Here is a 13,287-nt window from a genome sequence, read left to right as displayed (position 1 = left end):
ATTTTTTTTTTGCCCTTTTAATACTTGCCCCAAGGGCGGTGTTAAAAAGCATCAAGTATAAAGTTAGATTTTCAATTTGGGATTTCCCAGGGGTTGACTGTGACAGTTTATGAATATTGTCCTTCGAGATGTAGTATTAATAACTGAGATTGTCATATTAACTGTTTTTGGGATGTTTTAGTAATTGCAACTTTTTTCTGTGTTCTAGATTGATCAAAAGAAGTCCGTACTTAACATCTTACACAAGTTGCACGATTATTTGGCAAAAACAGCAGGTAATTGTTTACCTTCTTGTAATAAACTTTCTACATAAGCCAGCTAGATTTTTGCATTTAGTGTTGTATCTTTGTTACTTCAGAAGTCTGACTGAAGCATTAATTTATTGTGCAGCATTTTCATCATAAAGCTTACAGAGCCATCCACTGATTTATAGGTTCATAGGTGTGTACTAGGCTAATGGCCCTGGAGCCTTTACAAGCCTAGCCCATAGGATTACCCTGGCATCATGCCACTCTACCTTAGTTCGCAGTGCCTCTGTCGAGTAGAGCCACTGGTGTGATCCCCGGGGAGAATTTTCTGTTTCCCATCCACTCATCAAGATTTCTGTTGGAGGGCCAGTGAGGAGCTACGCTTGACATGTTTGGAAAGTCCATTCCATAGCATGGTAGTCTCCGGGTTATGAACCTGTCCCTGCAGCTTCTTCTTTTGATTGTGGTAATGAGGTTGAGGTCTCTTGAGCATGTAGTGAGGAGGGATTGGGATTTCTTTAGATGTAGCATTTCTAAAAGAGCTGGGTTAGACATGGCTTTGTAAGTCAACCAGAGATTGCTTCTAAATAGGCGATATGAGACGTTGAATAGTTGGGAGTTTTTTTTAGTCTGTCCATATAGGACAAGTGTTTAAGGCTTTGTATCCTCTTTGTGAGGTACTTTTCCAGCCTTTCCATTTGTTGCAGGTGTCTAGTGAGGTACATGGCAAATGGGGCACTGTACTCTGGCCTAATGAGAGAAGAGTAGAGGGGAGACCATGACCTCTTTCTTCCCGGATGCAAAACCCTATAGTAATGATGTGCCACATAGGACTTTCTGACCACAGTGGTGGTCAAAAGTGAGGTTGCTGTCGACCTGTGTTCCTAGATCTGTTATGACACCTTCTGTGTTCAGTGGACTACCGTCGATGTGGTAATTCTTGGGAACTGGGTTTTTCCCAAAGGGGATGACAATACATTTTTTGGCATTGAGATTAAGGCCATGGATGTTCTTCGTGTTTCACTGTTGCAGTCATCACATTTGGGTTATCTGCCTGCAGGTAGTCCTCAGTCGGCCTGAATACCAGAGTCTTGAGATTTCTGCGTCGGATGCTGTTGCTTCTTCCCTGACGTCAGATCGTCAGGGGTATAAAACATTCAGCTGACGCCATTACATCAGCTTTTCTTGCCGTGCAGTGTCCGAAGCAGCAGCAATTCACAAGTGCCGCTCGGCTGCCGCCTCAAATTTTAGTTTGAGTTTCAGACCTGAAGTCTTCTAAAACATAAGTACCCCGTTGGGAATTTTTCTTTCTTGCTTTAACCAATTTCAGAAAAAGTTAATTATCATGCCAGTGGAAAGCAAATACTTCAGAGATTTTTATTCTTACTGCGTCACCTGTTTAGGCCCAGACCACAACGTTCCTCGCTGTCTGTTTTGTGCTTTGTTCAATGCCCAAGCTATTCGTTGGGCTTTTTTTTTCACTAAATTATTTTGCTGTCATTCTCTGTATTCCGAAATGGCTTCGATAAGCCATCTGACTACAGATCTTCCAAAAAAATGTATGGGTAAAGACAGGGACAGATTGCATAAGCCGGTACTCAGTGAGGCGGCTTTTCAGCCCCTGATACCCACTTCTACAGATTTGCAGGCCTCTGCTGAGACCCATTTGGAGTCCGGTATGCAGCGAGTTCCTTCTTCGACTTTGGAACCTGCGGATGTTTCTAACTTGGATTGGTCCGGAGCCACTGTACAGGCACTGCTTTCTGAGGGTGTATTCCAACCTTCCAATGTTCGTATTAAACAGACTTCATTTTTTACTAAAACTGCAGACTTTCTCAGGCCCAGAGTTCGCAGTATACCTAGAAAACCGATGGCCAAAGCGCATGCTCAAGCTCCCATGCCACAGAAACCAATGCTTAGAATGGCTGAAGACCTTATAACTTTAATTAGGGGAAGCCATCTTTCCCCCTCTTTAAAACAAAGGATTGCTTTTCCTTCTGATTCTACAGACTGAGTCCTATGACTCTGATCCCCCTGACTAGCAAGACATTCCCTTATCTACCTATGAGGATTCTGATGCAGAGGATTCCATTCCTTCTGCCTCCCCTCCAGAGGACTTTTCTTTTGGTGAAGCCTTGCATACCTTAAGGGAGCATTTCCTCTGAGAATGCCAGGACTACCCACAGTCCAAAAAGAGACCGAGAATTTTTAGACTTGCCACAGTACAGGCCTCTAGCTATACCCACTGTCCTGGATATTGTAGATGATGTGTTCATGAAGTCCAGTCTTACTCCTGATTCTTTACCACCAGCTCTTAGAAAGCCTGACGGGTACTACAGAGTACCTGACTCTCACAGATTTCTCTTTAAGAATCCCACTGCAGATCCAGAGATCATTTTGCAGGGACCTAAAGGTGTTAAGGCCACTAAAGCCAAAAACCATACCCCTTCGGACAGGGATTCTAGAGCTTTAGACAGATTCGGTAAGAAGGGTATACACCTCTGCAACTTTTGCCATAAGGGCTTTAAATTGCCTGTTTCACATGCTGAATTATCAGCAACGTATTATGGAATTAAACAGAAAATGTTGTTGCTTCCAGATTGTGAAGAGAATAGAGTTACAAGAGTTAATGCATTCTGCAAACCAAGTTAGTAAGCATACTTTGCAGGGTGGTTTTGTCGTCTTACAAGCATCCTGCAGGGCTGCTATCACTGGGTCTGTACTGAGAAGGCATGCTTGGCTGTAGGAACAAATCCTACACAGACCATGTGAAAGCAGAATTGCTAGATGCTCCACTGAACCAGGAACGCTTGTTTGGCACAAAAGCAGAAGTTGTTCTTAAAAAGATGGAGGAAAAAGCTAAATCTATGCAAACTGTTACAGATTTTTTAAAGGTACAGCCACTTTGATTCAGTAGGCATTGGCCTTCTGAAAACTGGTCCTTTCCAGTCCCTCCCAGCCCTTCTCAGTCCAAACCCAGGGGCAACAGACCACCAAGACTACAGTCTCAGGGTATGCAGAGATCTAAGCAATGGAGTGCTCCCACTTCTAAAACCAGGAGTGGTAAGTCACCCCCTTATGGAAAAAGTTCACAATAACTTGTCTTATCGTTCTTCCCAGCCATGCCCAAGGACTTGCACCTCTAGGAGGAAAACTCACCCTGCATGCTAAAAAATGGGATGTCCATTACCCAGGACCAATGGGTCCTAAGCATTGTATCCCAGGGGTACAGATTGTACTTCCACTCACTGCCAACCCTAAGTGGAGTGCCAGACCTTCCTTCAAACCAGGGGCAGAGGCTCAAAAGCAAGTACTTTCTCTTCTCAGTATCAGGGTTATTCAACCTGTTACAATAGAGCAGAGGGGACAGGGTTTCTATTCCAGACTGTTCCTGGTGCCCAGAAAAGAGAGCTCATGGCGCCCTATTTTGGATCTGTCCATTCTCAACACCTTCCTGGGGGTCCCAGAATTCAAAAGGCTTACACTACAACAGCTGCTTCCTATGCTAGCCAAGGACTCCTGGCTAGTGACCCCAGACTTAAAAGAAGCTTATCTGCACATCCCCACAAGAGAATCTTGCAGGAATTATCTACGTTTCAGGGCAGGCTGTGTGCACTATCAGTAATCTGCATTTCCCTTTGGCTTATCTACTTTGCCCAGGGTATTCTCAAAGTGCCTGGCTCCAGCCATTGCATACTGAAGGCAGAGAAATATTCATATTTTCCCATACTTGGACGATGGCCTGATTCAGGCAAATAGTCAGGAATTGCTACTTCAGCAACTGGCATTCGTAAAGAGACTTAACTTCCGTGTGGGTACACCATCAATGAAAACGCATCTGGTGCCCAGGCAAAAGATTGTATTCCTGGGATCAAGCTTGCACACAACTTCCCAGAAAGGCATTCCTCACTCCAGAAAAGCAGGTTCATTTGACAAACTACTTCAAACTGAGTGCTATATCCATGCTTTTCTGTGCACCTTGTTTTTTTTGAGGTTTCTGTGTTCTCGTCTAGTCTGTTTGCAGTTAAAAGCATTCTCTAGAGTCTGCTTGCTCCTTGATCTGTTTAAAACTTTCATTTAGTAGCTACAGCTAGTAGCTGTAATAGTTTCCCACCTCCCCTCCCTATTGTTGTGGTGTTCTTGTACTTGGTGGCTTTGCAGTTGCCCGCCCATACTGTATATTTGATCTGTGACACTCCTCCCAGTCTAGTGTCATTAGTTCATTCAATCTAATAGAGAACATTTGTGAAGGCCAACCCACTCAGATTCTTAACCTTGAATTAACTTCTGTTCCAACTTTCTCCAATTCCACTTTACTGAAAAAAAAAAATTCTAAGCTTGTTTCCCCTGTTTCCTGTAACAAGTCTAGTCCAGATACAGATTTGCTGCGTCCGGGACTATTTGTAAGCTACTGAGGGCCCACCACTTAACTAGGGTTAAACTATTCCTGGCGCCATAAAGTCTGCTCTTCAAATTTTCCCTTGCAACTAGCCAGCTTTTTAGTTTTAGCATTCAAGTCTGTTTCTTTCAGCTCAGCACTTGTACAGAACTCATAAGCACTAAATAAGCTACAAATAACTACAGCACTCAACTTTCCTCACTTGTCTAAAGGAAAACCGCTTTTAGTACTTAATAAGTAAGCACCTATCCAGGCATGTCTAAAGGTAAGCTCCCGATGTTTTCTCCTGTCTACCTGATGAATCTGGGCGTCTTGGGGCAATGCAGCAATTGCCTCATGTACACACACAACCCTCTCCTCCTACCACCCAACACTACAACCTGTGAGAGATGCACTTGTATAGCCAAATTGGAAGCAAAGTGCTCTTCAATGAAGACTAGACAGTCTAGAGGAGAAGGTAAACACTTGCACCATACCACACTCCTCACATAGTCCCTCAAAACCTACACTACCAAAACACACACACAGAAGCACAAAACACATGCCTACATTCGAGGAGGCTCTCAATAAAAATCTGCCCAAGCAACCTCCACCCGATTCAACACAACCCAAATGTGACACAAACTCAGTGTGCTGCTCAACTACAGCCCATAAGGCATAATGTACCCAACACACTAGTCATAGGTGACTCTCTAGTCAGGCACACTGATGTTCCACTCACTAGGCTAAACAAGGAGAAAGTTACTGTCAGCTGCCTGTCGGGTGCCAGGATCCGCCACATAACGCACGCACTCAGGTCACTCCACAACAAGTACAAATATGACTCTTGTCATTGTCCATGTTGGTGTGAATGACCTGAGACATACCTCCCTGGACTACATGAAAAGAGAAATGGAGGAGTTCTCCGATCTTGTAGCCCAGGCAGGTATGACCCTAGCCCTGAGTAGCATCCTGCCATCACCCAGAATGATACCACAGTACAAGGACAAAATGATCGACTTCAACAATTGGCTAAGCTTCTGGTGTCATTCTAAGGGGATCCAGTATCTCTCTGCCTGGGATGACATGATCGACAGACCACGATGCTTTGCCAGAGATGGCCTGCACCTGTCGCCCTTGGGATTCTGGATATTGGCAATGGCTCTTGCCACCCCTATAGTGCCTTTTTTAGGAAAGGTTCAAATGAAAAATTCACCACCGTAACAGGTACAAGCAAGAAAAATCTGAGGGTAATGCTACTCAATGCTAGAAGTCTAAACCTCAAATTGCACTCATTCGAGGCACTCCTTAAAATGGAGAACATCGACATCTGTGCAGTGACAGAGACCTGGTTCAGAGCTCCAGAGATCACCCCTGCATTACCAGGCTACAATTCTTACCACACGTTTCGGCAACCTAACCCGGACCGAAACACTAAAGGCGGAGGCGTGTCCATATTCATTATGGATATCCATATCTCCAAGCTAGTTGCTCAGCATAATGTATCTGAGATTATCCAAGTTCAGAATAAAATGAGCAGAAACAGTCCGTACCACCAAAACTATAATCCAAAAGAAACGGTCGTAACAGCAAACAGGAGTGAGTGTCCAAAATTGTTTATTGAACCAAATATCACAAGCGCTTTCACCCTAACTCAGTTGTAGGGCTTTTTCAAGTGCACTTGAAAAAGCCCTACAATTGAGTTAGGGTGAAAGCGCTTGTGATATTTGGTTCATTAAACAGTTTTGGACACTCACTCCTGTTTGCTGTTACGACAGCTTCTTTTGGATTGTCCAAGTTCAACTAACTCTGGGCAAGACCGCAATCCAGATTGTAGCTTGCTACAGACCCCCCCCCCTACCATGCCCCAGGATTTCCACTCCTCTTTTCCTGATACACTGGAAAATAGGGTACAACCATACAGCATAATGGGTGATTTCAACTTACCCCACTATTAACTGGGAAAACTACTCCTGTACCAACTCTTTTGCTCAACATTTTCTGGAATTCATAAATTCCAATCCCTTGGATGAACTTATCCACACCCCCACCAGGGGCAGCAGTATCCTAGACCCTGGTCATCACCAACATGGGCAACTGGTGTTCCACACCAGAGGGTCAATTCCTCGTTGGTCAGATACGACCACAAGCTAATCACCCTAGACATCCACATCCTGCCCCCACCCCCCATTAGGGAAACAACCATAAAAAATTTCTCCAAAACCAACTTCACGCTTTTTAAGACAGAAGTGGCAAACTTCACGACACCCATGCAGGTGGACAATAGAGGTACGACTGCTGAATCCTACACAAATGCACTTTATAAGCACTTACACAAGTGCATAGATCGTGCTATCCCCAACAGAACCAAGATTCTATCCTCCAAAAAAAGGAAGCCAATCTGGTGGTTGTCTGCCATAAACAAACTCTACAACAGTCGAAAGAAACTGCTGCAAAAAAGTGTAAAATCCCATGATTGGAGGAACTCCCTGGTCAGCCTCTGTAAGAAGATGAGATCCTTCATAAAATCCTCCAAAGCTTGTTATGAAAACAAAATCGCCACTGATTCTAAAGACAACCACAAAGCATTCTATAGCTCTGTCAAGAATCTCAATGGCAACAATCAGGTCTGCTCTGAGTTGCAGCACAATGGCACTAGATATACAGAACCAGCTGATATTGCCAACATCCTGGCAGATAGGTTCAGTGCTAACTTTACCCCCCTCTCCCCCCTAAAGGGCCCATCTCTATACTGGAAGAATGCAAAGTTCCTGTAATCACGGCTGCACAGGTAAAAACCTTACTCTTCAAAACCAAGAACACAGCATCCATGGGACCTGACAACATCCCAGGCTGCGTTCTACACGATCTACAGAATGAACTGGCACCCTACCTAAGTACCATGTTCAGTCATAGCCTCACCTCAGGATTTGTGCCAATTGAATGGCGCACTGCGATGGTTATCCCACTCCACAAAGGGGGAGCCACGAAAGACCCTGAGAACTACCACCTCATTAGCCTGATGAGCCTGGTCTGCAAGGCCATGGAACGTATCATTATGGAACTCGTAAACAAAGACATTGGAGATCTCCAAACTCTGGACCCCACACAGTTCGGGTTTGTAAAAGGCAGATCATGTCTCCTAAACGTGATAGACGACTTTGAAGCAGTCACCAAAGCCATAGATGAGGGTAAGGTGGTTCACACAGCCTATCTAGATCTGGCCAAGGCATTCAACACCATCCCCCACTCTGGAATTATGGATAAACTCACTAAACTCTGTATAAATCCCTATATCACAAGATGGGTTGCCAACTGGCTTACTGATGGAGTCCACACTGTGAAAGTAGCGGACTCCAAATTCTACTTTAGACCAGTGACAAGTGGAGTACCACAGGGTTCAGTCCTGGATTCTCTCCTGTTTGGTATCTGCTTTTCTGAAGTACAGGCTAACACAGAAGGTCTTTGGCTAACTAAGTTCGCAGATGACTGCAAACTAGGAGCCATAATCGAAACGCCTAATGATGTGGACATCCTACAATAGGGCCTCATTGAGACGGGCCTCAAGCTCAGTGCCAAAAAGTGCATTGTCATCTCCTTTGGTAAAAACTTTGTACCCATGAACTACCACATAGGTGGTGGGAGGGCTATTTCAGGGAAAGACCGTCCAGGGCACGTGGTCCAAAATGGAGGCCCATCTGCATATAAATCTCCTAGAGCTGAGGGCAGCAGTTCTAGTATTGCAGGCATTCAGTCCCCTACTGCCGTCCGGGACTATTGCGATACAATCAGACACATGGCAGTAGTCTGCTACATCAACAAAGAAGGCGGAACCAAATCTTACCCACTTTGTCTGGAGGCCGTGAGAATATGGCAATGGGCGATGGCTACCAACCGCTTTCTCATCGCAATGCACATTCCCAGGAGTTCCAGTGTGATAGCAGACAGACTCAGCAGGTGCATTCTACATCCTCACGAGTGGTCCCTGAATCCTTTAGTAGCGGCAGAGATTTTCAACCGCCGGGGTGTCCCTTGTTGCGACCTCTCTGCATCCCCGATCAATTACAAATGCAGCAATTACTTCTCCCGGATTCCCCCTTGGGACAGACACCCACGGACGCTCTAGTCTACGATTGGCCCTCGGGTCTACTTTATGCTTTTCCCCCCTCTACCCCTCATTCCCCAGTTCCTGAAGAAAGCCCGCCGGTTGAATAGCAAAGTAATCCTCATAGCGCCATATTGGCCTCGTCAAATTTGGTTCCCCTTTCTATGCCCTCACCTGCTAGATCAACCATGGATTCTCGATCCAACTCCGGAGTTGATCTCACATCTGCAGAACCTGATTCACGCCAACTTGAACTGCCTGAAGCTCACAGCTTGGCTCCTCCACTTCCTATGATTGCCAGGCAGAATGATCTTTCGTCCCTAGTGCATGGCATTCTTATTGCATCTCATAAGTCACCAGAAATACATATCTCATCAAGTGGAAAAGATTTACTATTTGGCTGAAGGAAAAGCAGATAGACCCCTTTTCATCACCAGTGCCGGTGGTACTGGAATACCTGTCAAGTTTATTCCAATCTGGCCTCTCTGCTTCTACCATCAGGTTCATTTGGCCGCAATATCTAATTTTCACAGTGGTGTCCAAGAGTCTTCCCTTATGTCACACACATCATGCAAGACCTTTCTCGTCATCTTCTTTCGGCTGTTCTTGTTGGGGGTCGCCACACCAGATCATCTGTACGCAAGACCTTTCTAAAAGGCGTAAATCATTTGAAGTCCCCATTTTAGAGAACATACCCAGCCATGGGACCTGTTATACAAGTCCTGCAAGCTCTGACAGCGTCCCCTTTTGAACCAGCTTCAATGTAACCTCAAGTTTCTTTCATGGAAAATTTTGTTCTTGGTTGCCATTACTTCTGCCAGACGGATTTTTGAACTTCAAGCTCTGTGCATCAAACGGCTGTACTTGACCTTTCATAAAGATAATGTCATTAAGAACTAATCCTTCCTTTCTGCCAAGTGATCTCTGAAATGTCCATTAACCAAGCCATTGAATTGCCAGTTTTTTTTCCCAATCATTCTAACGGGGGAGAGTATTTCCTACATACCCTAGACATTCACAGGCAAATTCATTTCTATGTGGATAGAACTAAGGCTTCTCACAAATCGGATCAGTTATTGTTGGCCTATTCTGGACCTAGATTAGGATGTGCTGTTTCTAAGGTCACATTGGCTAAATGGTTAAAAGATTGCAACATTTATTTACAAAGAGTACAATATCCCTCTAACTACAGCCATAAGGGCTCATTCCACAAGGTTGGCAGCAACTTCTGCTGCCTTTCATACTAGAGCTTCTTTACATGACATTTGTGCAGCTGCAACTTGGATTAGACCTCATACCTTCATCAACCATTACAAATTGGATTTGGCCTGCAGAGGAAGAGCATCTTTTGGTTCAATGGTGCTCAGGAATGGCCTTCTATGAGAGCCTCCCATGAATAAAGGTAGCTGTGGAATCTGTCCCAGACGTAAGGAATGTACGAGGATTAACAACATCAGATAAAGAAGTTATGTCTTACTATAACGTTCCATCTGTGTTGTTGATCCTCGTTCAGTCATTATGACCCTCCCTCCTCCCCCTCCTGAGGCTTATAGTGGATCTGGCCATCCGGTTCTGTTAGGTCATTTGACCAGAGGTAGCCTCTACCTTCTTTTGACTGGCAAACTCAATCTGAGGTAACAGGGAGAGGGGGGATTCTGGTTAAGAGTTTAGCTCGAGAGTTTGTGGCTGGCGCGAGCTTGGAAGATGGCTGGCCCGGTTCCAAGGTCGGAACAGACTACCCAGATGGTAATGACTGAACGAGGATCAGCAACACAGATGGAACGTTATGGTAAGACATAACTTCTTTTCATCTTCCATGCGGACAGGGTTTCCCTTGGGTCTAACTCGCCGTTTATGCCCAAGGTGGTATCTAGTGTGGCTTTAAACCAATCCATTCATTTGCAACCTATTTCCCTAATCCTCAGAATAAAGGGGAAAGGATCCTGCACTCCCTGGATGTGCACAGGCAGCTTAGGTTCTGTCTGGACAGGACTAAACCTTTCAGAAAATCTTACCAGCTGCTAGTCAGCTTTGCTACAGGGGCAGAGGGCAAGGCCATTTCAAAGCAAACCATTTCTAAATGGATAGCACACTGCATCCATTTATGCTACAAACACCATGGGAAACCTACCCCAGAGGGGATCAGAACACGTTCCACTAGGGCTACATCAACCTCTACAGCATTTCTCAGGGGAGTCCCTATCCGCGACATCCTGGAAGCTACAACCTGGAGCTCTGTACACACCTTCACCAAGCATTACCACTTGCCTATCTTTTCTAAATCCAGAGCTGGATTTGCCACATCAGTCTTACAAGACCTGCTTGCCAGCCCTTATGCTTCTTGACTGCCTCCACCCATCCTCAGCTTTGAGAATCAACCCAAATGTGATGACTGCAACAGTGAAACACGAAGAACATAGTACATTTGTGTACACTTACCGTAAATGTAGATGTTGAGTGTATTCACTGTTACATTCCTGGTTACCCACCCTCCAGCCCCCTGACTTCTCTCTACTTCTACCTATTCTTTGTTTGGCCATGTCTTATAGCATTGGTATTTGCTTTCTACTGGGGGTGTTCCACACCATACAATTGCTTCCTATTGTGGGGGCTCCTGACATTTGGGGCAAGAAAAACTGTTGTAATGGCGTCTGCTGCATGTTTTATACCCCTGACGATCTGACGTCATGGAAGAAGTGACAGCATCCGACGCAGAAATCCTAAGACTCTGATATTCAGGCCAACTGAGGGCTACCTGCAGGTGGATAACCCAAATGTGATGACTGCAACAGTGAATACACTCTAACATCTACATTTATGGTAAGTGTACACAACTGTACTTTGACACCAGTCGATCTCAGTAAGGCCTTTCTGTAGGATGTCAACATCACATGGGGAGTTAATTCTGGATCCCAACTTGCAATCGTCAGTGAACTTTGTCAGCCAGAGTCCCTTCGTGTTGGCCTGTACTTCAGAGAAGTAGGTACCAAACAGGAGAGGACCCAGGACCCGAATCCTGTGGGACTCCACTTGTGACTGGTAGGCAGTCTGACTTTCAGTCAGCTACTTTCACACTGTGGGTTCTGTCTGTGAGCCAGTTTGCAACTCACCTAGTGATATAGGGGTTAATGCCTAGCTTAGTGAGTTTTTCTATGATTCCTGAGTAGGGAATGGTATCGGAGGCCTTGGCCAAATCAAGGTAAGCTGTATGAGAACCACTTTGCCTTAATCCACAGCTCTGGTGACTGACTCCAAGAAGTCAACCAGGTTAAGCATGATCTACCCTTCAGAAAACCAAACTGTGTGGGATCCAGAGTTTGGTGATTTCCTATATCCTTGTTAAGTCTGAGGATGTGTTCCATAGCTTTGCATATCAGACTTGTCAGTCTAATGGGGCGACAGTTTCCAGGCTCTGTATTCGCTCCTCCTTTGTGATGAGTGATGACTGTAGCAGTGTGCCATTCAGTAGGGACAAAGCCTGAGATAAGGCTGTGATTGAAAAGGGCACACAGGTGAGGTGCCAGTTCACTCTGTAGTTCATGTAGAACACAGCCAAGGATATTGTCAGGTCCCATAGAAGCTGTATTCTTGGCTTTGGACAGTGCTGTTTTAATCTGTGCAGCAGTAATACTGGGTGCCTGGCAGTCTACTGGTATTGTAATTGGTCCTGGTGGGGGGGGGGTAAAGTTGGCACTGAATCTGTCAGTATATTGGCAAGATCCTGTTTGCTCATTATAGGAGGTGCCATTGTGCAACAGTTCCGAACAAATCTGGGTATTGCTGTGGAGATTCTTTACATAACTATAGAAGGCCTTGTGGTTGTCTTTTGACTGTGTGCTGCAATTCTGTTTTCATGCTAGCTTTAGAGGATTTGATGAGGAGATCTCAACTTTTTGTTGAGGCTGAGGATTTTTTCCAGTCTTGGGACTTCACCTTATTTTGCATCAGTTTCCTTTTTCTGTTGTAGAGTTTGTTTATGGCAGGGGACCACCAGATTGGCTTCCTTTTTAATAACCCAGGAAAAGTGGGTACTAAACATAGTCTCACAGGGATACAGATTCCATTTCCACACTCTGCCAATGGCAAATGGTTGGCCAGATCTGCCAAAAAATCAATGGGTAGAGGCACAGAAACAGGTTACGCCCCTCATGGATATGGGGACCATTCAGACCGTACCAGAACAGGAAAAAAGACAAGGTTTTTACTGAAGACTGTTCCTGGTACCCAGAAAGGACAAGGCCTGGCGGCCAGTACTGGATTTATCGATTTTGAACACATACCTGGACATTCCAAAATTCAAAATGCTGACTTTGCAGCAGCTTCTGCCCATGCTGGGCAAGAATGCTTGGCTGGTGACTTTAGACCTAAAAGAGGCATACCTGCATGTCCCAATAAGAGAATCATGCAGAAGAAACCTCAGATTCAAGGCTGGCTTAATGCATTACCAGTTCTCTGCACTGCCCTTTGGCTTATCTACTGCGCCCAGGGTCTTTACAAAGTGCCTGGCACCAGTAATTGCATTTTGCAGACAAAGAAGTATACAAATATATCCTTAC

General features: G+C 45.0%; 1 protein-coding gene across 1 annotated transcript in view; it reads left to right on the top strand.

The window, feature by feature from the left end:
* The window catches only part of LEMD3 (LEM domain containing 3), a 1,135,447-nt gene that overhangs the window by 62,682 nt on the left and 1,059,478 nt on the right, over nucleotides 1-13,287 (top strand). Inside the window, exon 3 of the mRNA XM_044088062.1 lies at nucleotides 209-275. Within this exon, the coding sequence (XP_043943997.1) occupies nucleotides 209-275 (67 nt within the window). The remainder of the gene's footprint in view (nucleotides 1-208; nucleotides 276-13,287) is intronic.

The sequence above is a fragment of the Protopterus annectens genome, chromosome 11.part0, assembly GCF_019279795.1.
Source record: "Protopterus annectens isolate FY-2018-M chromosome 11.part0, PAN1.0, whole genome shotgun sequence".
NCBI classification, from domain to species: domain Eukaryota; kingdom Metazoa; phylum Chordata; order Ceratodontiformes; family Protopteridae; genus Protopterus; species Protopterus annectens.
This window is presented reverse-complemented; position numbering and strand designations above follow the sequence as displayed.